At 36.0% G+C, this 27,340-nt stretch overlaps 3 protein-coding genes and 1 long non-coding RNA gene across 5 annotated transcripts; 3 read left to right on the top strand and 1 right to left on the bottom strand.

Moving 5' to 3' along the window:
- Nucleotides 1-120: 120 nt before the first annotated feature.
- LOC105801699 (probable serine/threonine protein kinase IREH1) lies at nucleotides 121-10,617 on the bottom strand. 2 transcript variants are annotated; one of them, XM_052624270.1, is made up of 18 exons: nucleotides 9,659-10,617; nucleotides 7,894-7,958; nucleotides 7,593-7,775; nucleotides 6,164-7,519; nucleotides 5,550-5,722; nucleotides 5,107-5,353; nucleotides 4,720-4,812; nucleotides 4,500-4,640; nucleotides 4,307-4,399; nucleotides 3,610-3,814; nucleotides 3,242-3,327; nucleotides 2,604-2,692; nucleotides 1,521-1,572; nucleotides 1,348-1,404; nucleotides 1,082-1,252; nucleotides 918-995; nucleotides 633-817; nucleotides 121-544 (listed from the first exon to the last, which is right to left on the bottom strand). In XM_052624270.1, exons 1-17 carry the CDS (start codon nucleotides 10,350-10,352, stop codon nucleotides 734-736), a joined length of 3,867 nt encoding a protein of 1,288 aa, XP_052480230.1. In that variant the 5' UTR covers nucleotides 10,353-10,617; the 3' UTR covers nucleotides 121-544; nucleotides 633-733. The 2 variants fall into 2 exon arrangements, with proteins under 2 accessions (XP_052480230.1, XP_012488387.1); XM_012632933.2 differs by having other exon boundaries at nucleotides 1,079-1,252; nucleotides 9,659-10,616.
- Nucleotides 10,618-14,291: 3,674 nt separating this feature from the next.
- On the top strand, nucleotides 14,292-17,590 carry LOC105801701 (TPR repeat-containing thioredoxin TDX). Its single transcript, XM_012632935.2, has 10 exons — nucleotides 14,292-14,534; nucleotides 14,625-14,658; nucleotides 14,988-15,140; nucleotides 15,238-15,325; nucleotides 15,410-15,490; nucleotides 15,572-15,636; nucleotides 15,760-15,900; nucleotides 15,970-16,086; nucleotides 16,576-16,606; nucleotides 17,055-17,590. Exons 1-10 carry the CDS (start codon nucleotides 14,425-14,427, stop codon nucleotides 17,381-17,383), a joined length of 1,149 nt encoding a protein of 382 aa, XP_012488389.2. The 5' UTR covers nucleotides 14,292-14,424; the 3' UTR covers nucleotides 17,384-17,590.
- Nucleotides 17,591-19,215: 1,625 nt separating this feature from the next.
- LOC105801700 (ERAD-associated E3 ubiquitin-protein ligase component HRD3A) lies at nucleotides 19,216-23,456 on the top strand. Its single transcript, XM_012632934.2, has 6 exons — nucleotides 19,216-19,950; nucleotides 20,061-20,549; nucleotides 21,159-21,374; nucleotides 21,829-22,152; nucleotides 22,274-22,516; nucleotides 23,045-23,456. The coding sequence occupies exons 1-6, from the start codon at nucleotides 19,405-19,407 to the stop codon at nucleotides 23,252-23,254; spliced, it is 2,028 nt and encodes a 675-aa protein (XP_012488388.1). The 5' UTR covers nucleotides 19,216-19,404; the 3' UTR covers nucleotides 23,255-23,456.
- Nucleotides 23,457-24,732: 1,276 nt separating this feature from the next.
- On the top strand, nucleotides 24,733-27,278 carry LOC105801706 (uncharacterized). The gene is made up of 2 exons (XR_001136038.2): nucleotides 24,733-25,573; nucleotides 25,695-27,278. It is a non-coding gene; the product is annotated as an uncharacterized LOC105801706 (long non-coding RNA).
- The last annotated feature ends 62 nt before the right edge of the window (nucleotides 27,279-27,340 follow it).

The raw sequence follows: 27,340 nt of genomic DNA, 5'->3' as shown, positions 1-27,340 counted from the left end.
TATGATACTTTCACCACATGTATGCATGCGAGAGCAGCATCTTAAAGAGACAAACAAGAGACTTGTCCCAGTTGAGGCCAAGGAACCCAAACTAGTGGAGGCATTTAACCATATAACTGCTTAACTCAACAACCTCTGCAAGCCATACTATTCATATATATTGTAATATTCTCAGCAACCACACAAACAGCCAAACCACTCCTTTAACTCTTCGATCTTAAAAAAGAAGGGATATGAGTTTTCATTGCTCTGAAAGTGACAGTAAAAAACGCTATAGAGAAAAATAATAATGACCAAAAATGGAAGAAAACAACACCACTACCACAAATTACACCCATTGCCCAAAAGCCCATAACCCACACTGCGGCGGCATTTGGAAAGTAGGCTACATTGAAGGTTCTCAAGAGTCATAGCAGTGCAGCTGGCATTAAGTAAAAAAGAAAAAAATTGCAAGTCTTTCCCACAGCGTAGCTTTTTTGCCTATAAAAGAAAAAAGCATATCCTCAAGCAGGCACCAGTTTCAATCCCAAGTTTTCTTCTATCTCTGCATGGGTGAGAAACACCACTTTATATTAAAACAGCAAATGAATTTAAAAAACAAAAGTTGTACAATATTGAAATAACATACATACATGTACAGGGTATACAAACAACACATCAATCAACACCGAATGTCAAAAAAACCCAAGCTCTCTCTCTCTCTCTCTCTCTCTCTAAAGGAAAGAGGATGTTGCTATGCATTAGAATTGGCTGGATGATCGTCCTTCCACCCTTTAGAAAGCAGGTCATAGTTAATCGATGCGAGCTGGGATAGATTCTATCAAACCACCACAAAGCAAAAAACAGCTTGTGAGAGATGAATACCAAGAAAACAAAATTCAATCTTAGCAACAGCAAGTTTCTAGTTAAAAGAATACCTTAAAGGAGAAATTACTGAAAGAATAATTTACTGATGAACCGGACTCAAATTCAGCAAGACCTCCACATTCATCTCCCTGTTTCATTTGTGGCCATGTCAACAACAGAAATCATAGATAATAATCAGTTATGAAAATACAAATCTACGGGAAGAGGATACCACTTCATCTTGTCGGTTGCTCATGCAACTACTACTGCCACTTAAGCTGTCAGCATCACTGGAATCATCAAAATCACTACCAGGATATGTGTGGTCATTTGAAGTATTCCATGAGTAGCGACTGGTAAAGTAACTAGTATCAAGTGCACTGTCTGAACTGGGAACAAAGGCAGCCTGTAAATTGTGGAAAGAAAGGTGAGTGGATGCGAGACACTTCAAAACAATTAGATCGCTCAGAATTTCATAATTTATGGTGAACACATTCTCACCTTTTGCCTTGCAAGGGTGTCCCAATTGATATCTTTGAAAAATACATGTTGCTTCACCTGGTTAAAAATTTCAATCCAAGACAGACCAATTAAGAATCATGTACGCAGAAGTGTGAGAAATGGAAAATAGAACACCCAAAGATTGTTGTAGTCGTATTAAGAACAAATATCACCTCTGATGCTCCTTTGGCTCCAAGTCTCTGATTAGGATCTTCTGTCAACAACCTGGAAATGAATAAATTAAGAAAATTTAAGTCCATACCGAGACACTTGAACCAAGAAAAATACTAAAACGAAAAAGAGCATTACAGAAACTAAGAGACTCTTAAGATATTTTTAAGTCTGATACCAGTGACTTTGAAGAACCTTTGGTTAAACATCTTGATGCAGCGTACATATTTTTGGGATAAACATTCACAGAGTAAGAATATATGTTGCCAACTAATAAAACCTATAAGCCTCAACAATTTTTTTCTTAATATAAAAAATGGAGCATTAATAGTGCTAAATACATAGGATACTTAACAAATGAAGATGTGAAACACTGTAAGATCATTAAGATGTCGAACATAGCATATAGGATATGATCGGTTTAAGTAAATTGCTAAATAATTTAATAAGTTGGATTAGTCTTAAACTTCATATTAGCTACTTTCAAAAAGAACACAGAAACTTCTAGAAAAATAAAATTACCGACGAATAGGATAAGGACTTCATCAAGTATCCTGTGGGATGCAGTAGCAACAACTAAGGTGACATAGTAGTATCTCACTTAATCAGTTAGTATGCCTATGAAGGCAAGGTTTCAGTCCCATAAACTGAGAAAATAAATCTGTGACATGTGTTACGAAAATACGTGTTCACAGATGTGCATCAACATGCCTTGATATTAGAAAGTTGTTTTTGTGTTTGTCATGAGATAATTAGATTACACAGACATGTACTGTGTTTGATAAATCTGTGTAGGCACTTTGATTGAGCAACAATGTTGATGGATTTATTTTCGCTGTCTATAGGAAAGGAACCTCTCTGTAGCAAAGCCATTAGCCATAAGGCAAATATAGAACAGCTGTCTTTGCGAACCATGCATGCTCGATAAATGTTTTCAGAAAAAAGAACTCATAAAAGTTATATCCATCAAAATAATGCATCCAGAAACTACTTGGACTGAATCATTGCATTACTACTGTTATTTATTCCAACATGTATCAAATTCTCATGAAATACCAATGGCATCAACAAAATAATTTTCTTACCCATCAATTAAATCCTTTGCTTCAAGGCTCATTTCTTCTGGTGCCCGTGGCCAAGGTATTTTACGGTTGAGAATATTATCAAATATTATCTAGAACCAAAATATGAAAGAAAATGAATGTAAGAATGAGAATTAACTTAAAATAAAATTTCAAAGTCAAAGGCACGTTAATAATTGAACAGCACTCCAACAGTAACAATCTTTGAAAACTTAAAAGAGACCCTTAAAACAACACAATCATTAGCGTATCCATGTATCCCTTGCTTTTTGAACCAAATTATTATCTTTTTTTTTAAGTATTGGGTCTCCTGTGAAGTGTGAACCAGGAGTCCAATGTCCCAAAACTAACTGGAAAATGAGTAAACCTAACATGATAGCTATGTAGCTTTCAATCAATCAAACAGAAGATCCACCTCCTTAATCATTCAATATTCTAGAAAAGGAACATTGTACTTGAACATAATCTCAAGCAATCTGGAGGAAAAAATTGATAGCCTTCAAGTTTTAGATCAATATAACAAGAACAAAAAAATTTAATCTATACTTTGAGAAGGAAGAAACAGAAATAAAATGCAAAACATGTCAAGTCAAAAGGAGTATTTCTAGCAATAACTGGAACTCATAGAATAACGACATTACCTGTGGATGCTCTGCATTGAAGGGTGGAATGCCGACAATCAGTTCAAATAAAATTACACCCACAGACCACCAATCCGCAGTTGCACCTGAGGAAAATTGGATGATGTTGTGAACTTACTGCTTTAAAACGTGTTCAACCAGAGAAGAAATGCATATGCATCTCAATTAATCAGCTAGCGTAGGTTTTAACCTAATTATAACCAGCATCAATCATAAAATCAACTAAATAACTTGGATCCAGATTGCTTAAGCTTCTGTAAGATAAACAATTTTCAGGTTAACCAATTCTAATCAAGCTTGATCCTCAGATCAGGCAGGTAACAAAAAGATAACTAAAGCACCTTAAACTAAAAAAAGGCTATACCAACCATGTCCTGTTCCCAAAAGAATCTCAGGCGCCAAATAGTCAGGTGTACCAACAGCAGAACGTTTCTTCCGCCTCTCTTGCTGATGCTCAGATGCAGATAACTGAGGCTGCTCATCATCAAGTAGAGATGTTCCACTAACTGCTGGACCAGACAAGTCATCAGTACTGTTGATGAGACCAACCTTTGAAAGCCCAAAATCTGTCAACTGCTCGTAGGAAAAAAAAATTATCGTAAGTTTTAATAAATAAATTAGGTATTGTCCAAGTAACCTCAACATCACATTCCATTTAAGGTATCTTCATTTTGCTTAACAAACTAACAGCTCAAAGAATAAACATACATCGTCCCCTGACCCTCAGTCACATCCAACCTTCCAACATAACGGGTTTTTCCCTAAATAGTACAAAACACACTTCATCTTGCCATTGGTATCTCAATAAATTTCATAAATTATGATAAACAGTACATAGAAAAATGATATTTTGCATTATGAGTATTGACAACAGCAATGATGATAACAACAGGAAGAACCAAAGGTAAATAGAAAGATGACATTAAGCTTCTGATCCAAAAGAAAGATGATATTTTACACTATTGATGCACATTTAGAATTACTGAAAACAACTGACCAAGTTATAATGCAATGTATATTCAGTATTTGTCAAAAGAATGGAAACAAGACCATATAAACAGTTACCTTGATATGACCATCGTGTGCAATCAACAAATTATCAGGCTTCAAATCACGATGAACCACATGCAGAGAATGTAAATACTCCAAGGCAAGCACCTGTAAAAATATGTATATAACTATATAATAAAACAATAGAATTCAACTAAAATATGCAAAAAGGTAGATATCCCTTGTAATAAATTAATTTAAAACTTACAACTTCCGCTATGTACACACGAGCAACCTCTTCATCCAAGCAGCCTAAATTTCTCAACAATGAATATAAATCACCTCCATTTAGATACTCCATCACAAGATACAAGTTCTCACGGCAAGTAAATGAATAGAAGAAGCGAACCTGATGCAGCAAATTGATGTCAGAATAAGATATCAAGTTCTCAAAAAAGATAAATTCTTTGCAAGCAAGACCTGCTCACCACAAATGGGTTGCGGACTGAGATCAAAATATTACGCTCTGCTAATATGCTTTCAACTGCATTCTTGCGAATCATATCTGCCTTCTTTAGAACCTGACACGGCATAAACATGATTTTAATTGAAAATTAACCTCTCCCTTGACCTCTAAGTAACAAGCTAACAGAAAAAGAACGATGAAAATGATATGAAGTCAGACATGATACAACAGAAAATATAGAGGGGAACCACAATAAAAACCAAAAGCAAAATGCCATTAATATAAAAGAGAATCCTATTGTAACTAATACAATATAAAATAGATACATAGATAAAATAAACAATAAATAACTAAACATTATATTTATAAGTGAAAATGATCATAGGGGAAGAAAATCAAACTCAGGTACCTTTATTGCAAAAAGATCCCCTGTTGTTCTCTTTTTAGCTAAGAAAACACGCCCAAATGCTCCACGACTAATTGGTTTTATTATCTCAAAGTCATCTATGGAGGTACGGTCCTTAGATGAATGGATAGGGCTAGTTCTCAAGCTACGAACCACATCATCCTCTAAAGGAGCATCCTCATCAATGACAGTGTTTGATATATCAAGCTTTTCATCCTCGACTAGCTCACAAAACTGCAAGTACTTCTCCCTAAAATATCAAAATCATAACAGAATAAGAAACAAACTCAACCAGCACCTTTTGCTCAAAGTTCAAACATTCCATTGAAAAGGATGTTCAGCAAAGTTTTCATTGTATAGCTAAATTTTACTTTTTTCCGGAGTATCTACAGCATTTGTATTTTTACTATATAAATATAATAAATAAGAAGCAGAAACAAAATTACCTGATCAGCTTCTCAATGCGCGCACCAAACGTTTCTACTGTAAGTGCATCAAATTTTCTGCGGTCTATGACAAGTCTCAAGTCTTCAAGACAAGACAGCAAATATGGCACAGACCGATCATCAACTGATGGTGTATTTGCTACACATCTGGCAATATCAGCAAGTTCATTCATCTGCATGATCAGGAACAAATTAAAACCTAGCACTTCCAAAGAAAGACTATACACTCTTAACTGGATGGCAAAAAGCAGATAACTAATGCATCTGCGATGTTGGAGTGGCTCCTATACATTCCCTGAATATTCAATAATTTGACAGTCTACTGTGGGTGCATAACAGCCTTGAATTCACAACAATTAATTGAAGCAGATAACAAAATCACTTAGAACAGAGAGAAAGAGTGAAAAAGATTGCATTTCATATGATAAGAAATAAAAAAACCTACATGAGGAACACAAAAGGTGAGGAGGAGAGCTGCATGTGGCAGGAAAGTTAGAGGGGAAAACTATAAAGTTGGAAGTAAATATCAAAAAGCATAGCAACCAAAGCATGTAGTTCAGCACCTCTTGAAACATTTTGTGTCTTTCTGAAATAAAAAACTGGACAAAGGATACCTGTGGAAGATCTTCTTGCTCTGTAAAAACACCCTTGCCTGCCAATAACAAGTCTATTTGACTATTTCTTGGTGTCAATAAAGGAGATCTGGGAGTCATGCTTCCTGCAGATGATGTTGTCATTCCTTGATCAGACTTTGGACCAAAGCGAGTTTTACATGACATTGAAGGCAAACCCTTAAGGTCATCCATAAGAACTGAATTATCCACTTCAGGAAAACAGTCAAGCATGTCTTCTGAACCTCTCCTGGACCAATCACTTAGTTTAGGAGATAGGACATCAGATTCTTCAGTCACACTCGAATTTGATACTTTAGCAACATCTGGACTCCCTACATGTTGCATATCCTTATTAGCAAATAAGTCTGTCATTTTCTCAAGCATTTCAGCAATTCTTACAAGGCGTTCATCAACGTTTAAACCCTTCTGATCGCAACAATCAGCAACAGCACATATTCTTGAGTGATCTTCCACATTTGAGGTGGGTACCTCCTCCTCACAAATGCGGCATATTATAGAACTTTCTTCAGAAACATTTGGTTGGTCTCCCCAATAACCCCAAGAAACTTTGTGCTGGTGCTTGGAAGAGTGTTCTTGAGATTCTTTTGCAGGAGGAGGTTCCTGAAGCTTAACAACAGCCAGATCTACATCAGAAGCTCCTGTTTTTTTCCAGGTTTCAATCATACTATTGTTTTGCTCCTTGGAAGCAGTTACTTCCTTTGGACTTTTTTTGGCAGGAGACGGGAGTTTCTTCCAGGAAGCTATCCTATCTCTACTTGCAGGAGATTCCAAGTTCTTTTGAGTGTCGTCAATGGAAGTGATCAAACTTCCAGGCAGCACAAGATGGTCCTTCCTCCAATGTTGCTCCTGACTATAAGATTTCTTAGATGTGGAGGCTTTTGACGCCTTTGACGCACTCAAACTTTTTGCTTCTCTTAGGACTCCCGAGGAAGTTCTCTTATCTGCAGGATGCAGGACTCTAGATTGGCGAAGCTGTATCACAGGTTCATCTTCAGCCAGCCCACTTTCTTTGTGAAACTGCAACAATCTTGTACACCTTGTGAGAATGAAAAGCATCCGTGTATACAGCTGCTTCAGTGTTCCTGGATGAAGTTCTTGACGCTTATCATCTAACTCCTGAACAATGCCTTCACACTGAAGCCAAAACTCTCCGGGTGGTGTCATAGCACAGCTTCGAGCCAGAACCAGCAAATCCTCGATAGTTTCCTGCCACTCAGGATGACTTTCAGAGTTCTTTTCAAGAAGTCCAACCAGATCGGCAGCAAAAATAGCCAAATCAGAGTTCACTTCCTCTTTTGCTTTGTCAAATTTTGCCCGAATCACAACCACAATTTCCTGCATAAAACAGAAATCTAGTTAGGAATACAAACTGCAAGAAAGTAGGAGACAAGAAATAGGATCAATGTACCTCCAAGTTGTTTAAGCGTCTAGGTTTCCAAAATGGAAAAGGCCGTACTCCTTTTGAATTTAATTCATGGGAAAAGCTCTTAATATCAGCTGGAAACCTCTTCTGCGGCCCACTAGTAAGGCGAAGAATGGCTTGAAAACGGGGGGATTCAGACTCTTTGGAGTTTTCACAATCATATGAAGTCTGGAAAGAAAATATTCTAATAATCAATAACATCACAGTTTGACAGTAAAAGAATGCAAGAGCAGTCACTGAGTAGTAAGTAACTGCAAGGAGAGGATCAATGAAAATACTATTGTACCTCTGGCGTACAAAAATCAGAACTTTTTAAGACTCCAGAGTGCCCCCGTGATGATTTGAGTCGTCCTGGTAATAATATTCAAGCCAACAAAAGTTACTTTTGAGAGAAAAACATAACAAATTGCCAGCATTCCTTCAGGAAATGAAACCATTTCTACATTAACTAGCATTCCACATAAAGCAGTTCTAATGAAGGAAATTGCTCACCTAGTTAGAACAGAAAGGACAAGGAAATGAAGAAGATGCATAGAGAAAAATTTTGCTGCTCAAAATATATGCATAAGCATTCCACATTAAGATCAGCGTGCTTTCCGATCATATAATGATTGAATAGATGATAATTTTGTACACGATAAGAATACAGAAGACACGAACGATACAGGATATATAAGCTAATATTGAAACTTATTAGTTAAATACATTTTGATTGAAGAAATAATATTTACTTAAGTAAAGAAAATTGTGAGTATTAAAATAATAGGGTGTATGAATTCACTAATTAAATCTATGCATGAAATCAAAAGCAAGCAATTAGCAGTAACATAAATGTTAAACTGGTGTTATCCCACATCAATGTCATATATTCAACTTGAACCTCTCCACATATTTCAAATTGTTTAAGGTTGGATGCTTGAGTGTTAGAACTTGGGCCCTATTCTGTTGTTATTGCATGTTACAATGCCCATTACCCCTTTCGAGTTTGCCACGTGATAGGCTTCTCCATCTCCACCTACACACAATGGGGTCTGATGGGGTCTGTTAATGTGGTTTTATTCCACATGGATGTCTTATATATAATCAAGTTGGATCCCTCCACCTATCTCCAATCAGTTTTTAAATTGGATCTAAACGATAAGCAGCGTAATGTGGATCTCATAGTAATAGTCTGATTTCTTGACCTCCTGATTTATTTCATTATAGTATGACTGTAGACTCGTAGGGTTTGATTTATTAACAAGTTTTCTGAGGTTTGACCCTACTTTTTTATCAAAACAAGTTTTGGCAGGTCTTGGTTTAGGTTCTTTAGGGCAGGTTTTTGAGGTCATTTTCTAACCTCTAATGATATCTACCTAGTATGATCTGAAGTGAACATATCATGCACTTATACTGACTACATTTCAAATTTAAGATGTCGTTGTTTTCCTCAGAATTCAGCAAAAATCTAAAGAATATATTGACTACCATAAAGTAGACTTCACAGAAGTCATTTCAGAGTATACTTTTCCATTTTGGCCTCTATCAGCTCAAGTAATAGCATAATCTTAGATTATTTCTTTTAAAAAGAATAACAAAAACCTGATTCTGGATTCTTTTCCTTTTTTTCATTTGTCTGCAATATGCATACTGCTAACTAACCAAGGACCATGAGAAAGCAAATCCTACAACCTAACACACTCCACATCATTTCTACTGCATATTGTAATTTGTGTATCAGATCAATGAGCAGTTATAACCCTATTTTGACATCTATGCTCGATAAGAGAATAAAATTATTAAACCTTGTGGTGAATTTAAACTTCCTTAACGTTCTACCTAGCCTTCCAGCTATACCTATATGACGGTCAATGCGAAAAAGCTCAGAACATTTACTCCGATCTTACACTGGGGAATCCTAACCAGGTATGTGGCATCATCAGACTGTTTTGAGCATTTCTATTCGCTACACAACAGTACTGCCACTAAAACATCATCCAAGGCAGAATCGGAAACAACAACTAATATTCCAGAAAGACAAAAAGGGTAATGAGACACAGCAAGAGCAGTACCAGCTTCAGAGGATGATTCCCCATTCTGCAACCGAGACTTCCCCTGTACACCAGGGCTCTGCTCTCTCGAGTGCCATCCACCACTACCACTTCCAGGTGACATACTGTCCGAATTGCTCACATTATCAAGCAAACTCTCTTGCAATAATCTCTGGTTCAACCCATCTTTCTTCCCAGAACCCGATTTCCCTGAACTACCACCGCCCCCAGCACTACTCGAACCTCCAGCCCTGGACAAGTTACTAGCTCCAAGCACCGAAGCGGCGGCACTTTTCTCCCCTCTAAAACTGAAAAAACTCTCCTGGGGCAAGGGACCGGAGCGAGTTTTAATCCGATTCAACCCCAAGGAAGAGGCGAGTAAAGGCGAGACAGAGGAAGGCCCGTCCTTAGCATCGGGTTTCTTGGAGGTAGAGGAAGAAGGTTTAGCAACTGGGGTTTGGGGTTCGCTGGGTTTGAGGTCCTTGCGAGCGGGTCCATCTTTGACTTGGGTTGGCTTAAAAGCAGTGGGACTGAAAAGGGAAGGTGAATTAGGGATCTGTTGTGAATCAGAGTTGGGAAGAGAAGCTTTGGGTTTTTTCTTATCGGATCGGATCGGGGAATTAGAAGTGGAACGAGGGCTATTGGATGATCCATCAGGACTAGAAGAACCCGATTTCTTAGAAGAGGAAAAGAAGAGCTTGTTCTTGAACACCATTTTTGTCCTGTTTCCTTCGGCATAAGGATCGATGAAAGGGAAAAGCCGCCACTAAATGATTCTTCCTTTAACTCCAACCATGTTTCTTTTTTATTTTAAAAAAGAAAGAAATACCATAGAAGTAAGCTTAGTTTGGTAGTTGAAAAAAAAAAGCGTTGAAGTTTGAACAAGTAAGAAATTGGTGAGGTTCGTTCGACTTTGAAGCCTCTTAGGACCGAAATAGGGAAGACGAGAATGCGACTTGCAGCGGAATTGTGGATATATGGAAATTAATCCACGACTAATAATAACCCCTTTATTCGTCAATGGGCAATGCTCTAAATTATTTTACAGGTTTTTTTATATTTCTATATTTTATTTATTTCTCTCGCTAAATTTATTCTTTTAAATGCATATTAAAAATGTATTTTCAAACAAAAATATATATCTTTTCTCCTTCTCTCTAAATGCAGAAGGCAAAAAACCCTAGTTTTTTCCCTTTCTTCACCGAAGTTAAGATTGAGTGAAATTCGTTTTATTGCATATCAGTGAATAAACAAATTCATACTTTATATTTATATATTATGTGAAATAAATAAACACGATTAATATGTTAAATTTTATCTATTAAATAAAATCGACCAAATGTTAGATGTCTTCTTTTAACATGATGAGTTTCAGTTCTTGTTAATCCTTTTTATCTGAGTAATTTCATTACATTTGCCCTTGTTTAGGGTGATAATTCGGATTAACTTATTAGTCCGAACATTTGAGAAATTAGATTTATAAATGAAAAATCAGAGTTTTGTATTTCATAACTAAATATACCATGTCTCCATGAAATTAATATAAAATTTTATTACATTTTGGAGATTTTCTCGTTAGATTCTTTTTAAATGCTTTTGGTTTTTTCTTAGTGAATTTTACCACAAAAGGAATCCAAATCTTTAATCTTTACCTTTATTGCTTGATTAATTGTACTAACTTAATTTAATGAAGTCCAAAGATAGAAAGAAAATTTCTTTAAAATCCCTAATCCATTAACCTAATTTGATCTGGAGTCCAAAAGTTTTAATCTTTTTAAACTCTGTCTTAAATGTAATTTCATCAAATTATAGGTGATTCGTTTTTTTTATGAAGAGTTTGATTTTACGTGAAGTAAATTTAAAATTTAAAATTCTAGGGTTTTTTTAATTCATGCTACCTCTGTTTCTTAAAAAATTATATTTATTTATACATATGTAAAATATAAAATTATATTACATTTTTTATATTTTCTCGTCAGAATAAGCGACTATATTTTCTTTTAAATGCTCTGGATACTCTTTTTGTCAATGTGGATTTTATTACAAATGCATCCAAATATTTAATATTGACCTTTATTATTGGCTAATGATGGATTTCTTTTATATTTATGGAATCACAATTGTTTAAAATCCCTAATCGATTTTTTGTTTTTTTTTACAATAAAACATTACGTAACTAATTACATAGAAATATTTTGAAAAGAAAAAACACTTTTAGCCTTGTCCATTCGAATCATTGCAGGAAATCAAAAACCTACAAAATTTTTTTTCGATCAATGTTTGTTCAGCTAAGCATTCCACAACTTGATTCTGTTCTCTCAAGATATAACGCAAAAACCACGTATTTTCTTGTGACAAAATACTTTGAATTCCTTTAATTAGAGTTCGATGTGGTGAGAGTACTTCCTAAAATAGTTATCTCCAAACTATTTAATTGAATGATTACTTTATCATGACCTTTATGTTGGATAAGTTTGAGCCTCTTAAAAATCAAACATTTTTCTAGATATCGGTTATATCCAAATATTTAATTTTCATTCTCATCACATACAACTCCCTCGCAATCTGTGATCGATTAATTGTTTTAATATAATTGGATCTAGTTTATCGATGAAGTTTAAAAAGAAAAAAAACTTTTAATCTCTATCCTAAATGTAATTTTATCAAATTAGAGATGTTTCATTTTTAAAGGAGAAAGTAAGTTTTAATTTTTGATTTTTTTGAGGGTTTAAAATTTAAAATCTATACATAGAATTTTATTTGGTTAGATTTACTTTTAAATGCTTTAGATAAATTTTGTTATCAACGTGAATTTTAATACAAATGCATCGTTAAAAATGGAATTATTTTATACATATATAATAAGTGGGTGGATTATTGGCATCCAAATATTTAGTATTGGCATGTTAAAATTGGATTTGTTTTATCTTTATGAAAATGGTTTAAAATTGGTAATCAATTAATTTTGATCCCATACATTCTAATTTATTTTGTAATCCCATCCTAAATGCAGATGACCATTGTTTTTGTACCAAAAGTTTGATTTTATGGAAAGTAGTCTTAAATATTGAAATTCATGTTCATATATAAAATGTTATTTCATTTTAGAGATTTAGAATAAGCGGCTGGATTTTCGCATCCAAATCTTCAATATTGACCGCTAAATTTGGATTTCTTTTATCTTTATAAAATCCCTAATCGTTAATTATAGCTACCTAATATGATTTGGTTTATCCGATGAAGTCTAGAAATAAAATTGCACCGACACATTTTATTTTAAATGTAATTTTCTAAAATTAGAGGTGATTTTTCTTTTACCAAGAAAGTAGTCTTAAATATTAAAATTCATGTTAGGTTCCATTTTAAAAAATTATATTTATTTATACATGTATAAAATATAGAATATTATTACATTTTAAAGATTTTATCGTTACAATAAGCGGCTAAATTTTCTTTTAAATGCTTTGGATTTTTCTTTTTATTACAAAGGCATCCAAATCTTTATTGTTAACCTTTAGTACTTGTTCAAATTGGATTTCTTTTATCTTTATGAACCGACAATTCTCTAAAATCCTTAATCAATGAAAACCTAAAATAGAAAGAAAAATATACATCCACACATTTTCATCTTTTATAATTCCCATAGGAAGCTTTTCTTAATTTAGTCTCTAATTTTGATTATGTTAATATATGATTACGTGATACTTTAAGATTATGTCATATCATTATTTAAAAATATTTTATTTTTATATTTTTAGATTTTATATAAAAATTTCAAATTTTTAAGTAATGAATCATAGTGTCACATTGTCACGTCTTTAACAAAATCCAAAGAAAATTCAGGGACCAATGTGGGAAAGTTGTCAAATTCAATGACTAAATGTTGCTTTACCCCTTAAAAACTTGACCTACCAATGGTTTTTTTAATATATTATTGGGTCAATATACTAAGACACTTGAGTTTAGTTTCAATGTTATAGTTTGATACTTAGATCAAATGGCATTATGTGGCCTAATGAATAGTTAACGTGTATGTTCTAATAACAAAAAATTGGTAAAAATACTCAAATAACAAATTAAACATTTAAACTAAACTTAGGCACTTAATTGTGACCAAAAAAATCAAGTGCTAAATTGAAAAAACTCAGGTAAAAAGTTGAGCATTGAAGCTAAATTTATGTACCAAATAAAGATAAAAAATTCAAATACCAAATTAAATATTAAGATTAAGCTTAGGTATAAAATATTGAATTAACTATTTTCTTTAATACAAGAGCCTGTGCGGCATTCTCCGATTGATCTTTGAATTTCTGTGACTGGGACTCAGTTAGAATTTGAAAATTGTTTTGGATCTAATTTTAAATTATAAAAATATTTTAGAATGGAAAATTATAATATGAAATTTGGGTTACGCATTAAAGGTTCTTTTAAAATGTCAGATATTTCATTAAAAGACATAATTAAAAATGGATAATCTGAAGTTTACAAGAACGGGATTAGGTGTTCCATTAAAAAAAATGTATCTAATCTAGGTTGTACGGGATTTTTCCCCTTAATTATAATGAAGAAGGAAAGACAATGATGGTGTACGCTGAGGTCCATCACTAGTTCCATGGACCCTTGTGGATCAATCAAGACATCATCGCTTTCAGTTTGATAAAAAAAAAGTGAGGCCACCACCTTGGTTGGCATCACCATCCTTCTTCTTCACTTGCTTTTGGATCCTGAAAAGAAAAGGAAGAAAGCATAGAGAGAGAGAGAGAGAGAGAGAGGCATATGCTACTGTGATGGATGCTTCAAAGGTAGCAGACCTAAAGCTCCTTGTTGATCAGTGCAAATCAAACCCTTCAATTATCCACACTCCCTCCCTTTCCTTCTTCAAGTCCTATCTCCTAAGGTAATATTTTTTCCAGCTTATACTTAATATAATTGCTTTTGCTTCTGATTTGTTGACGAGGCGTTGCCATGTTTTGATTTATTTTTGAAGTCTGGGAGCTCAAATTCCAACTGACCCACAGACGGTAAGATTCAGCATATTTACCAAAGTTTCGATTTTTCTATCAAAATTTGATTATTATATCTTCATTTTCTTCATCCAAGATTTGGGTATATTTGCTTAGGATTTTTCTTCTCACCACTGATTTTATTTCTTTTCATCGAGCTAGTGTTCAAGTAAATCAATAGTCTATTTGCTTCCTGCTTTGCGAGAGAGAAAGTACTTTTTCCTTCTTTATGTTTTTAGTATGTAATGATTTTAGCAAAAAGTGAATTATTTTCTGGCCTAATAAGATTTTCTTTAGTGATGATGGTGAACTTCATTTGGCTCTTGGTCATTTATGCCAATTTTCAGGATAGAGGTGGTGTTAAAATGGCAGACCCTGAGCAACAGTCTGATGACAAGAAACCCTATATTTCAAATGAAGAAGATGATGATATTATTGAGTCTGATGTCGAGTTAGATAATAACGGTGTTGTGGAACCTGACAACAATCCTCCACAAAAAGTGAGTGATCATCCAACTATAATTACTTCAGTTAACTGGACTGTGATAGAGTTTCATGTTAAACTTGTAAATGTTTTGTGTCTTTTCTTAATTTCAGATGGGAGACACTTCGGTTGAAGTTACGGAGGAAAAGCGGGATGCTGCTCAATCAGAAAAATTAAAAGCCATGGATGCGATATCTGGAGGCATACTTCACCTTTTGAATTCATGGTGTGTTTTCTTTTACCTATTTATTTCTTTACAAATTCTCAGTTTCTTTCCTTCCTCAGGTAAGCTGGATGAAGCTATAAATTATCTAACAGAAGCTATCATGTTAAATCCCACCTCAGCAATACTATATGCAACTAGAGGTAATTTTATTTGCAACATAATTTATACTTTTTTCCAAAACATTTGTCTCTCTCTTAAATTTCTGATATGCTTGTTTTCAGCTAGTGTCTTTGTTAAATTGAGCCAACCAAATGCTGCAATCCGTGATGCTGATGCAGCTTTAAAGGTATCCCATTTCTCTCAGTGCTTGCTTAGGTCACAAACAAAAATCATGCTAAAGAGTCTGTGGTTTTATTTTATTTTTGCTTGGAATCATGCTGATGCTTTGAAGCTAACTATTTATGTGTAGATCAATCCTGACTCAGCAAAAGGATATAAAGGTCGAGGGATGGCAAGGGCCATGCTTGGCCAATGGGAAGAAGCAGCAAGTGATCTGCATGTAGCGTCAAAGTTAGATTATGATGAGGAGATTGGTTCCGTACTCAAAAAGGTAACATTTCCGTTCTTTCATTAGTGTTCCTCTGCAAATGCTTTCTCATGGCAACCCTTTACTTTGCAGGTGGAACCTAATGCACACAAAATTGAAGAGCATCGCAGGAAATATGAACGCCTGCGGAAAGAAAGGGAACTAAAAAGGAGTGAACGTCAGAGGCAACAGAAGAAAGCTGAGGCACAAGTAAGATGAATTAATTAATTTGATTGTATTTATATGGCATAAATACTTATCACTTCTGGCGCATTAACTTTGCCATGGATTCGTTATGATTTAGAAGAAGGAGCCTCTTATTAAAATAAAGTTTAGGGTGCACCTGCCGCTTAAGCCTAAATTATTTTCTATTTTCTTTGTCTAGGAGAGGTTACTTCATTAAAGTAATTTAGTTATCCGAGCAAGAACTCGGATGTTTTAGTAGATTTGGACATGGTCAGCATGGGCTGATTCATGGATCTAGGGTGTCGTGCATTTTGGTGTTGTTAGATAGGATTACAAGGGAAGCTTATGATGTTTTAGTTTTTATTCTCTATGCAGTGGTAGGGGCTATTAGCCAAATAACTTAATAATATATTGTCAGCCAAGTATTCCCATCCATTCCTAACTTTTGTTCTGTCGTATATAAGCAGGTCACTGCATATATTCTGAAACTTGTTTATCTTTTAATTTGTGCAGGATCAGGAAGCATTATCTGCTTTTAAAGATGGTAGGGATTGTTTTCTTTCTCATTCATTTTTCTTATGGTAAATGCTTTATATAGGCCTCAATTGAAACACTCTTTAGAAAGACTGTTATCTTTGATGAACTTAGACTACCTGCATCTAAAAGATGCTTATGTTTCTCGTAAGAATCCCTAGGGAAGGCCTTAAAACTTGTGCTACTCTTTGTATGATGTGAATTAGTCTATGCTTTAGTTTCCTGGGTTCACCATAATCATCACTCAATGCATATAATAAATCATCAATACCTTGGTTAGATGACCTTGTTGATCTTCATACAGTTGCATTTAGACAATTTCAGACTTCTCGATCCTAAGACACTTATTGATCAATTACCATTAATATCATTCCTTTTGTGTGCGTATGAATTACTTTACATGAGTCATGGGACATAATTCCTATATGTTAACCTTAGTATTGTTTTTCGAATGACAGGCCAGGTTATTGGCGTTCATTCCACCAGTGAGCTGGAAATTAAGTTAAATGCTGCTACAAGAACATCACGGCTGGCGATATTGTACTTCACCGCAACATGGTGTGGTCCCTGCCGCTTCATTTCTCCTCTCTATACGAGTTTAGCTGCAAAATATGCAAAGGTAGTGTTCTTAAAAGTGGATATAGACGAGGGTAGGGATGTGGCAGCGCGATGGAACATTAGCAGTGTTCCTACCTTCTTCTTTATAAGAAATGGAAAGGAAGTTGATAAGGTAGTTGGGGCTGATAAAAATACACTTGAAAGTAAGATTGCCCAATATGCAAGCTGATTTTGAGCCTATGCCTATGAATGAAAGGAAGTTAGACTCCAGCTATTTGTAATGCCCCTTTCCTTGCATATGCATGTGAAACATATCAATAATGAAAAGACTTGGCAATATCTTAGGAAAACTGTACCATATGTTTTATTAAACTGACCTGCTGGGGGATGGGCTTTTTTTTAATTAGAAAAAAAAGAAGAAGAAATTCTGGTGCTATATCCAGTCTTCTATTATTAAAGTTTGTAGTTACCTATAAATTATATTGATCAAATCATTAAAATGTTTAGAAAGCAAACGGATGAACTTTTGCTTTTAACCAAATATGAATTTATTGGTTAATAGGGTTTTAAATCTGAAACTTACTATTTCGAAGCTACAGATTTTCTAAACAAAAAATGCATGCATATCAATCAAACCGATCATAAAGTTTCTACTAAACCAACAGCTTAGCCATGTAAAATTTTACATCATGTGATTGTTTTATTTCTAATTACTACCTTGTTTATAATTTTATTAAAAAACTTCAATATCAATATAGAAGTCAATAAAAGTCAATCCCGGGTTATATTCTTAATTTGATATAAGTTTTTTTATTTATCAATTTTAGATTTAATGTATATATATATATTAAACTTTCAAAGAAGCATTACCTTTTATTATCAAATAAAATTAATTCTCTAAATAAAATCACAATTTCTATTTATCAAATGCAAAATTTAATCAACTTTTGTTGCGCAGTGAATAAATTAAAGATTTATTAGTGAATAATAATACGGAATAACATAATTTCTGACTCTTGAATATGGTAATTAGGTCCACTTTGGTATTTATATATTTTTTTGTTCATTTTGATCTTTTTGGTCCTTGAGCTTGTATTTTATTAAGATTTAATGATATAGCCAGTGTTACTAGAACAAGATTGGATCGGATGAACAAAAAATTGATTGATATAACGATCCGAACAAAGGGCTTGAACCAATTTACTCGAAAACTATTTGAAATTGGTAAATATCGAAAATCGAGACAAAAAATCAACCATTGAACAAATCAATCTCGTTTAATAAATTTTTTATTTTTTAAAAATTTCATGAAATTTTAATTATTATTGATCTAAGAGTCGAACCGATTGAACTAGTTGAATTGGTAACTAGTGGTTTGACCTGTTCAACCACCAGTTCGACTATTAAAACACAGGATGTGTCATTATGCGATACAATCTAAGAATGTCACATCATCAAACTTTTTGTTTTTTTGAAGTTTCATCACCAAACTTTTATATTTTTTATGTTTAGGGACCAAAATAGACTTTGTTGTCAAGTTTAAGTGCTAAAGTGAATAAAAAAGTATGTGTACTAGAGTGAACCTAGTTGCCAAGTTCAGGGGTCAAAAATTATTTATCCCTTTTATGGATTAAGTAGAAAAACAAGGTTAAAATATGCCATCAATCCCGTACTCTTCTCAAATTTGAAATTTAGTCCTTATTCTTTTATTTCTAGTAAAGTCCCCTACATTTTAGATTTTAAAATTCAGGTTCATTACAATGTCTTTTTTCAATTACATTGCTACTAAATGAGTATTTTTTATATTAAAATATCACACCCACAAATTTAATAGAAAAAATCAGTGTTAACAATTGGATCTGAATTTTGAAATATGGAAAGTAGATGACTGAAGTCATAGAAATAAAAGTACAGGGACTAAATTATAAAATTGAGAAGAGTAAAGGGACTTGTATCAAATTTTAACCAAATAATTGAAGGGAAACCGAAGGATGCAGGCTGACATGGCAAAAAGTGATTGGGTGAATGAGAAATGTAAACGTGGCAAAAATGAAGCACCTCTCTCTCTCTCTCTCTATCTCTGTTTCTCTTTCAGTCTCTGGAATGGATATCTCGATTCGACCGTCTTCTGATCTCATCTGACTTCTTCTCCCCCCCAGAGCACAGGTATTCTTTTGCCTTTTCCCCCAACAAATCCAGTGCTCCGACAAATCCTCCCTGTTTCCGACACACACCTACATCATCATCATCATGTCTAGGTCAAGCTGCCATCTCTTCCTCTTCCTCCTCCTTTTCGCCCTTTTCCCCTTTCCCCTCCTCGCCCGCCCTTTCGTTCTCGTTCTCTCCCAAGACGACCTCAAGGATGTCCAAAACGACGACGTTTCCCCTCTCGATTCCGATTCTTCTTGGGACGACGACGACTTCGGCGGTACTCATGTTAAGCCTGATGACGAGCTCGATCCTGGATCTTGGCGCCGTCTCTTCGAGCCACCTACTACCCTTCTCTCCCCTTCTCATGATACTTCCCTCGATTCTTACTACGCCGCCGTCCATAAAATCATCTCCGCTTCCAACAACGGAGACGCCAGGTTGATGGAGGAAGCCGCAGCTGAGATCGAGACCGCTGCTAATACGGACGGTGATCCGCACGCTCGTTCGGTGTTAGGTTTTCTGTGCGGGATGGGGATGATGCGTGAGAGAAACAAAGCTAAAGCTTTTTTGAATCATTATTTCGCTGCCGAAGGTGGTAATGCCCAGTCCAAGATGGCTTTGGCTTACACTTACTCGCGTCAAGATGTAAGCTTCTCTTTTCTTTCTTCCTTTATTTTTTTAAAGAAATCTGATATCCCCTTTTGTGGCTTTTCCCCCAATTTTCCTAAACATTTATTTTTTTTTAAAACTTTCAGATGCATGAAAAAGCTGTTAAATTATATGCTGAACTGGCAGAAATAGCGGTAAACAGTTTCTTGATATCCAAAGATTCGCCGGTAATAGAACCGATTAGGATACACAATGGAGCTGAGGAGAACAAGGAAGCTTTAAAGAAATCAAGAGGGGAAGACGATGAAGATTTTCAGATATTGGAATATCAAGCACAGAAAGGGAATGCCGGTGCTATGTACAAAATGGGTCTTTTTTACTATTTCGGATTGAGAGGGTTGCGCCGTGATCATACCAAGGCTTTGATGTGGTTTTTGAAAGCTGTGGATAAAGGGGAGCCTAGGTCTCTTGAACTTCTTGGTGAGATTTATGCTAGAGGAGCTGGAGTTGAAAGGAATTATACCAAGGCACTTGAGTGGCTTTCACTTGCATCCGAACATGGGCTTTATTCAGCTTACAATGGGATGGGTTATTTACATGTTAAAGGCTATGGTGTGGAGAAGAACTATACCAAAGTATGTTCATTTTTCTCTTCACTAATTTTTCTTTTGTCTTGTTATATCGACCGTGCTTTAGATCAGTGTGCCTTGTTTTTTACTTGTGCTGGTGTCTTGACTTAGGCATTGTGCTTTCAAATCAGATGTTCTTGGCTTACGTTGTTTACCTGAAAATCTTAGTTCAATATGAATTATCTTTATATTCAATGCTGTTTGGCTATACTTGCACTGGTTTATAGTTTTTCACTTCATTGAATGTTTTATAATTTGAAACTTATGGCAGACTTATTCTGATTTCTATTTTAAAGTTTTTCTTTCTTCTATTACTAATCTGGATGGATCATGATGTTTTATAGCTTAGATTGATGACAGTTATTAATGGGTTAGATATACATAGTTTTGAATCTAAGAATAATTGGTCATTTCCATGGCTGTTGTTTGTTCCTTTTGTAAGATTTGAGGCTACTGAAAATTCATTGGATAAATTTTTCCCTTTTTAAAAGAAAAACGTACAGTTTCAAACCTCTTAAGAGTGAAGACAAAAAACTATATCTGGATAGCGTGTGGTTATAGTTGGTATGTTAAGTGCAGAGTTGGGCCAGAATGTGATTCTTTTCTTTTGTGCAGGCAAAAGAATACTTCGACAAGGCTGCTGATAATGAAGATGCTGGTGGGCACTATAATTTAGGAGTAATGTACCTTAAAGGGATCGGAGTGAAGAGGGATGTGAAGATTGCTTGTAAGTGTTTTATTGTGGCAGCCAATGCAGGTCAACCAAAGGCGTTTTATCAGTTGGCTAAGATGTTTCATACTGGTGTTGGGCTTAAAAAGAATCTTCCTATGGTAAATAGCATGGTTTATGCTTATAGTTTTTTGGTTTTTTAACTTATTGCCTTCTTAAGAGTTCTATATCTTTATGAATGACATACTTAAACTCCATTTGCTTAACCTCAAGGTTCTATATTTATGTTTTCTTTTTGTAATAATTTCACCTTGCATGTATTACCAGGGGGATGTTTTTTCAGAAAATGTCCCTGATTTACATTGAGGTTTTAGTGTTAATATATGCATGCTAGAGCTTTCATCAGTATTTCAGTTTCATTCCTAAAAGGAAAATGAATCTCCGATCACTGTAGAAGATTTTGAAACTTATAATTACTTTAGAAAAAAGTTTGCAATAATTATAGCTCACCTTTGTTTATGTTTCATGCATGAATTGTGACATGAATCCCTTTAGGATCATGAATGATCCTAATGCCCATGTACATTATAATTAGAGTTTGTTCCCCATTTCCAGGCTACTGCATTATACAAGCTAGTTGCCGAACGGGGACCATGGAGTTCCCTCTCTAGATGGGCACTTGAATCATACCTAAAAGGTGACATGGGCAAAGCATTCCTCTTGTATTCTAGGATGGCTGAGCTAGGTTACGAGATAGCACAGAGTAATGCTGCGTGGATCCTTGACAAGTATGGTGAGCGCAGCATGTGCATGGGTGAATCTGGGGTTTGCACAGATGCAGAAAGGCATCAACGTGCTCATTCTTTGTGGTGGCAAGCTTCCGAGCAGGGTAACGAACATGCAGCATTACTTATTGGGGATGCATATTACTATGGCAGAGTATGTATCTTAGTCTCTATAGAGAAGTACTGGCTACTTTTTGGGATAATGTTTACCCGAGCATATTGCTATCTTATTACTTGGCTGAGGTTTTCTGTAACTATTTTCTTCTCTTTTTCAGGGAACTGTGAGGGATTATGAGCGTGCAGCTGAAGCTTACATACATGCAAAATCCCAATCGAATGCTCAAGCTATGTTCAACCTGGGATACATGCATGAGCATGGCCAAGGACTTCCTTTTGACCTCCATCTTGCCAAGCGGTACTATGATCAGGCATTAGAGCTAGATCCTGCAGCAAAGTTGCCTGTCACACTGGCACTGGCAAGTTTGTGGGTACGAAAGAACTATGCTGACAGTTTCCTGGTGAGTTGCTCTTTGTGGTATATGTCCTGTTTTTGCCTCTCCCTGCCTGAGCATGTCTGAAGATCAAACCCTGTTCAATCTTTAATGCAATTATGTCCTGTTCACTCTGTCAAATGCTTACAGTTGAATACAAGTGATTGAACAGAGTGAACAGGATATATATTTTTATACACACACTCATATTTGAATGGTAACTTCAGTTGTAATATGTACTGTTTCTCCATTACTTGTTGTCCTCACCCTGTCCTGTGTTCCGGTTATACAAATGCAACCACTAGTCCGCATGCCATTGACCACATGGACTTTTTAACTGTAAAACTGGAGCTGAGCCTAACATCTTCAGACCCTGTGAAAGCAGCTTGGCAGTGTGTAGATATTGATAATGAAAATTTAGTATCCTTGGTTCTGGATTCCCTCCTTGAGACAGTGATCGGAATTTCTGCCAAGTACATGAATCTCGAAACTGTTTTTATACCAGCTGTTTTAGTTAGGTCTTCTGACTCATTGCTATTTTGTTGTTTCAATTAGGTCCACGTAATTGATTCCCTGCCGGAAGTTTATCCTAGAGTTGAAGAATGGGTGGAGAATGTGATCATGGAGGAAGGAAATGCAACAATATTGACACTATTTGTCTGTCTACTCACTGTTCTATACCTTCGTGAGCGACAACGCAGGCATGCTATTGCTGCTGCGGGGGCACACGAACCTAATGAGCATGTTGTACCTGCTGCACGCTAATTGTCAGTGTTGGTATTAAGATTAGATGTGTTTTTTTCAAAAGTTAAAATCTCCATAGCAAAAATGTATAGATCGGCTTCTTTGGCCCTGTTCTAGAGAGCTCCTACATTGTACCATAGAGAATATTCTAGTCCAAAAAAGATTAACATAAGTTGAAAAACGATCTTTTGCCTCTAATATCAAAACATGTACTTTATGCTAATTTCAGTTGGGTTCTTTGCTTTATCGAATTAAATAGTTTGTTTACTTCAAAATTATACATGCATTATTGATTCAGAAATTTTCAAGTATCCATGATGAAATTCCCTTCCTGGTTCAATAAAATAATATTTGTATGTATATATATACCAAATAAATCAATCTAACTTTGCAATGGACATACTGGCCACAATCATTTTTGCTATATTGGAAAAAAATTATGCCTGTCCTTTGCACTGCTGTTTCTGCTAGTCCTCGGGCTCTTAAGAAAAGGCTTTCATGGGAGGATCTCAATCGTTTGGCTATGGATGTTGCTGAACCTTGGGTTTTATCTGGTGATTTTAATTCAATTCTGCACGGAGATGAGGAAGGTGGAGTGGAGTTGATGTGGACGGGGTCTAACCTTCTTCGCTCATTTATTTTTTATAATGGTCTTCATGACATGGGATCTCAGGGACCTATGTTCACTTGGAATCGGGTTAACCTTTTTAGCAACTCGATCGAGCAATTTGTAATGATCTATGGAATGTGATCGCTCCTGAAAGTAACGTAGGCACCTTCCTAGACCGAAGTCTGATCATCAACCGATTTTATTGTCTGTCTTCAAGGCCGCACATTACTACTAATCGACCAATTTGTTTCTTAGCTAGTTGGTTATTGCACCCTCGATTTCGAGGTCTTGTACAAGAAACTTGGAAGTGGACTCAGGATAGTGATACTAACTTGGATGATTTTACTTTGAAAGTCTAAGAGTGGGATAAATGTGTTTATGGTAACATCTTTGCAATTGGGTTGGGTTCAGAAAGCTCTCAAATATTTTGACACCAATCGACTCCAAGGACAGGAACAAGTACTTAAAGTTGAGCTTGAGAGCATCTTGAGTCAGGAAGAGATCCTCCGGTACCAGAAACCGAGAAGCGATTGGCTTCTTAATGGCGATAGGAATATGAAATTCTTTCATAGCAAAACTTTGGCCCGTAGGAAGATGAATCAAATTGAGGCTCTTAAGATTGTTGGTAATTGGTGCTTTGAGAGTGACATTCTCTGATGCCATGCAGTGAAATTTTATAAACAGTTGTACATTGTAGATTCGCAATCAACTCCTCGTCTACTTTGTTCGGGCCAATTTCCTTTTCTTAGTGCATGGGAGAAGGACTTGTTGGTTAGTAAGGTTTCAATGGCTGAAATTAGGCAGGCGGTCTTTAGTATGGCACCACTTTGGGTATTGATGGATCCATGAGAAATTTTATCATTGTTGGTAGTGTGCTAGATCTTGTGACACGGGTGTTCCAAGGGTCTAGGTAGGATCCTAACCTTAATAGAACTTTGTTGCTCTTAATCCCAAAAGCGACGGGAGAAGAGATTTTAGCCCAATTTCGACGTATCAACTTTTGTACGGTTCTCTATGAAGTTATTACGAAGACCTTTGTTAATCATTTATGTTCGGTCATGCAAAAGTAGATTGCACAAAACTAGGAGGAACATTGCGAAGTTGCTCAAGAAGCTATCCATATTCCATACAACGGTGGGTGAATGGCGATCAAGATCGATTTAGAAAAGGCTTATGACAAGATCCGATGGAATTTTCTTGAAGACTCTTTATTGGATGCGTGTCTTCCTGTTTCATTCGTCAATGTTATTATGCACTGTGTCACCTCGGCATCCATGCAATTTCTCTGGAATGGTTCAGTCTTGGAGTCTTTTCTTCCATCTCGCCGGGTGCGTTAAGGGAACCCATTGTCTGCATATTTTTTTGTCTTGGGAATGGAGCGACTGGGGCATTTGATTGATCAGGCTGTTGCGGAGAAGAATTGGGAACCGTTGATGCTTTCCCGTAGAGGTCCAGCTCTTTCTCTAACCTAATATTGTTTTGTCGAGTATATTTACGTCAGGCTATGATAGTTCATGAAGTTCTGGAATCCTTTTTGCCAAGCTTCGGGCCACAAGATCAATAAGCAGAAGACTCAATTTTTTTTCTCTTCCAACACACCGGATCCGACTACTTTGGCCACAAGTGAGAGACTCAGGTTTATTATGGTGACAGATTTGGGAAAGTATCTTGGAATGCCAATTTTTCATAAGCGCGTCACAATCTCCACGTTTCAGTTTGTTGTGGATAAGGTATGATCCAAGTTTAATGGGTAGGATGCCCGTCAACTCTCTATGCCCGGTAGGATTAGCTTAGCGAAGTTTGTACTCCTTTTTATCCTAAATTATTCCATGAGTTCTGCTCACATGCCAGGTTCTGCATGCCGGGAGATCGAAAGAATAACCTGTGGGTTCATCTGGGGATCCAATTACACAAAAAAGAAGCCCGCTCTTGTTCGCTGGAAAGACTGCTGTAGACCAATTGACAAAGGGGGTCTAGGTGTTCGGTGTCTCCAAGTGCAGAACAAGCTTTTTCTACTCAAATTGGGCTTAGTCTCCTTGCTAATACTGATGCATATTGGGTACGTATTTTACGTAATAAGTATAATGTACATGGAATGATCCTGGTGTATATCAACTGTAGTAACCACTCTTATATCTGGCGCTCCTTATCCAACGTTTGGCATCACGTGACGAAGGGAGTAGTTTGGTCCATTGGTGATGGGAGATTGATTAGTTTTTGGAATGATGTTGGCCCCCTTAAACCATATCACATACCTGGAGCGAGGGTTGACAAAACTGTCATCGTTTAGAAACTCTTTTGCCTCCACTCATTGTTAACAGAATTGTCGGTTTAATGCCCCCAATGCTTGATGGAGGTCCTGATCGACTCACTTGGAGATGGTCATCGGGGGGTCGTTTCTCAATGGCTGAAACATATGGCTGTTTGTTTGATAATGGTGTGATGAATTCTTGTAATTTATGTCTTGAAACTTGGAAGGTCCTTGCTCCACAGCGTGTTCGAGTCTTCTTATGGTTACTTGGCCAGTCACGTTTACTCACTATGATGAGCGAAGGCATAGCTGTATGACAGAGGAAGGCTTTTGCCCACGCTGCGGTGAGTTCTCAGAAACAACATTGCAGACAGTGAGAAATTGTCACTTTGCTAAGGGGATTTGGAGAGCCATCCTACCTGCTGCATCTCGGAACTCGTTCTTGACAACATCGGGCAATGGTTGGCTTCAATGGTATCTGAAAAATAAGGGGGACATTGTACTGGTTGAAGGTGAGTAGCCAACCTTTTCTCTACAACTTGTTGGCTGCTATGGAAAAATAGAAATGATTTGGTTTTCAAGAAAATGAGCAGTGGTAGCCATAAATTAATCTCTACTAGTGTGGCTTGGACGAGAAGCTATTCAGATGCTAGAATGAAGGACTGTTTTAAGAGTAGTCAGGTCACTACACAGCCATGGCAGACGCAGAAAAAGGGGTGGGTCAAGCTGAATATCGATGGCTCTTTCACGAGTCACATACCTAGTGCAGGTATTGGGGGAGTTATTCGGGGGTCTAATGGAAATTGGGTAACTGGTTTCTCAATGGAAGTAGGTGAGACAGATAGTTTCCAGGTTGAGGTGAGGGCCATGTACGAGGGTCTTATGTTTGCTTGGAGCAGAGGCTTTCACCAGGTCGATGTTGAAAGTGATAATGTTGGGCTAATTGAGTTATTCTGCAACAGTTATGCAGCAGATAATAGGTTACTGGTATTACCCTTGGTTCGTGCTCCTTGAAGGGGGGATTGGAGGGTCTAGTTTTGGCACACAGTCAGGGACAACAATAGAGTTGCAGATGGCCTGTCCCGGATTAATTTGCCTATTTTTTGAAACTTTTAGTTCAAATGTATAAAGATTAATTTGTTTATTTTTTAAAGTATTAGAGTCTCCATGTTACATTTATTATATTTTTCTTTTCCAATGTTGATCGTTTTACTCCCTAGTTTTGGAGATTTGTTGAAAACTAGTG

The sequence above is a fragment of the Gossypium raimondii genome, chromosome 11 (genome assembly GCF_025698545.1).
Source record: "Gossypium raimondii isolate GPD5lz chromosome 11, ASM2569854v1, whole genome shotgun sequence".
Lineage (NCBI taxonomy): Eukaryota > Viridiplantae > Streptophyta > Magnoliopsida > Malvales > Malvaceae > Gossypium > Gossypium raimondii.
This window is presented reverse-complemented; position numbering and strand designations above follow the sequence as displayed.

What these genes read in the sequence shown, in the direction of transcription:
- LOC105801701 (XM_012632935.2), top strand. Translation starts at nt 14,425, where the DNA reads ATGGATGCTTCAAAGGTAGCAGACCTAAAGCTCCTTGTTGATCAGTGC. An exon ending in AATACTATATGCAACTAGAG is followed by an intron (nt 15,491 to 15,571) that starts GTAATTTTATTT and finishes GCTTGTTTTCAG; the next exon opens with CTAGTGTCTTTGTTAAATTG. An exon ending in AGAAGAAAGCTGAGGCACAA is followed by an intron (nt 16,087 to 16,575) that starts GTAAGATGAATT and finishes TAATTTGTGCAG; the next exon opens with GATCAGGAAGCATTATCTGC.
- LOC105801700 (XM_012632934.2), top strand. Translation starts at nt 19,405, where the DNA reads ATGTCTAGGTCAAGCTGCCATCTCTTCCTCTTCCTCCTCCTTTTCGCC. An exon ending in ACACTTACTCGCGTCAAGAT is followed by an intron (nt 19,951 to 20,060) that starts GTAAGCTTCTCT and finishes TAAAACTTTCAG; the next exon opens with ATGCATGAAAAAGCTGTTAA. An exon ending in TTAAAAAGAATCTTCCTATG is followed by an intron (nt 21,375 to 21,828) that starts GTAAATAGCATG and finishes CCCCATTTCCAG; the next exon opens with GCTACTGCATTATACAAGCT.
- LOC105801699 (XM_012632933.2), bottom strand. Translation starts at nt 10,352, where the DNA reads ATGGTGTTCAAGAACAAGCTCTTCTTTTCCTCTTCTAAGAAATCGGGT. An exon ending in TCAATGCAGAGCATCCACAG is followed by an intron (nt 2,693 to 3,241) that starts GTAATGTCGTTA and finishes TTTTGGTTCTAG; the next exon opens with ATAATATTTGATAATATTCT. An exon ending in GAGCCAAAGGAGCATCAGAG is followed by an intron (nt 1,405 to 1,520) that starts GTGATATTTGTT and finishes ATTTTTAACCAG; the next exon opens with GTGAAGCAACATGTATTTTT.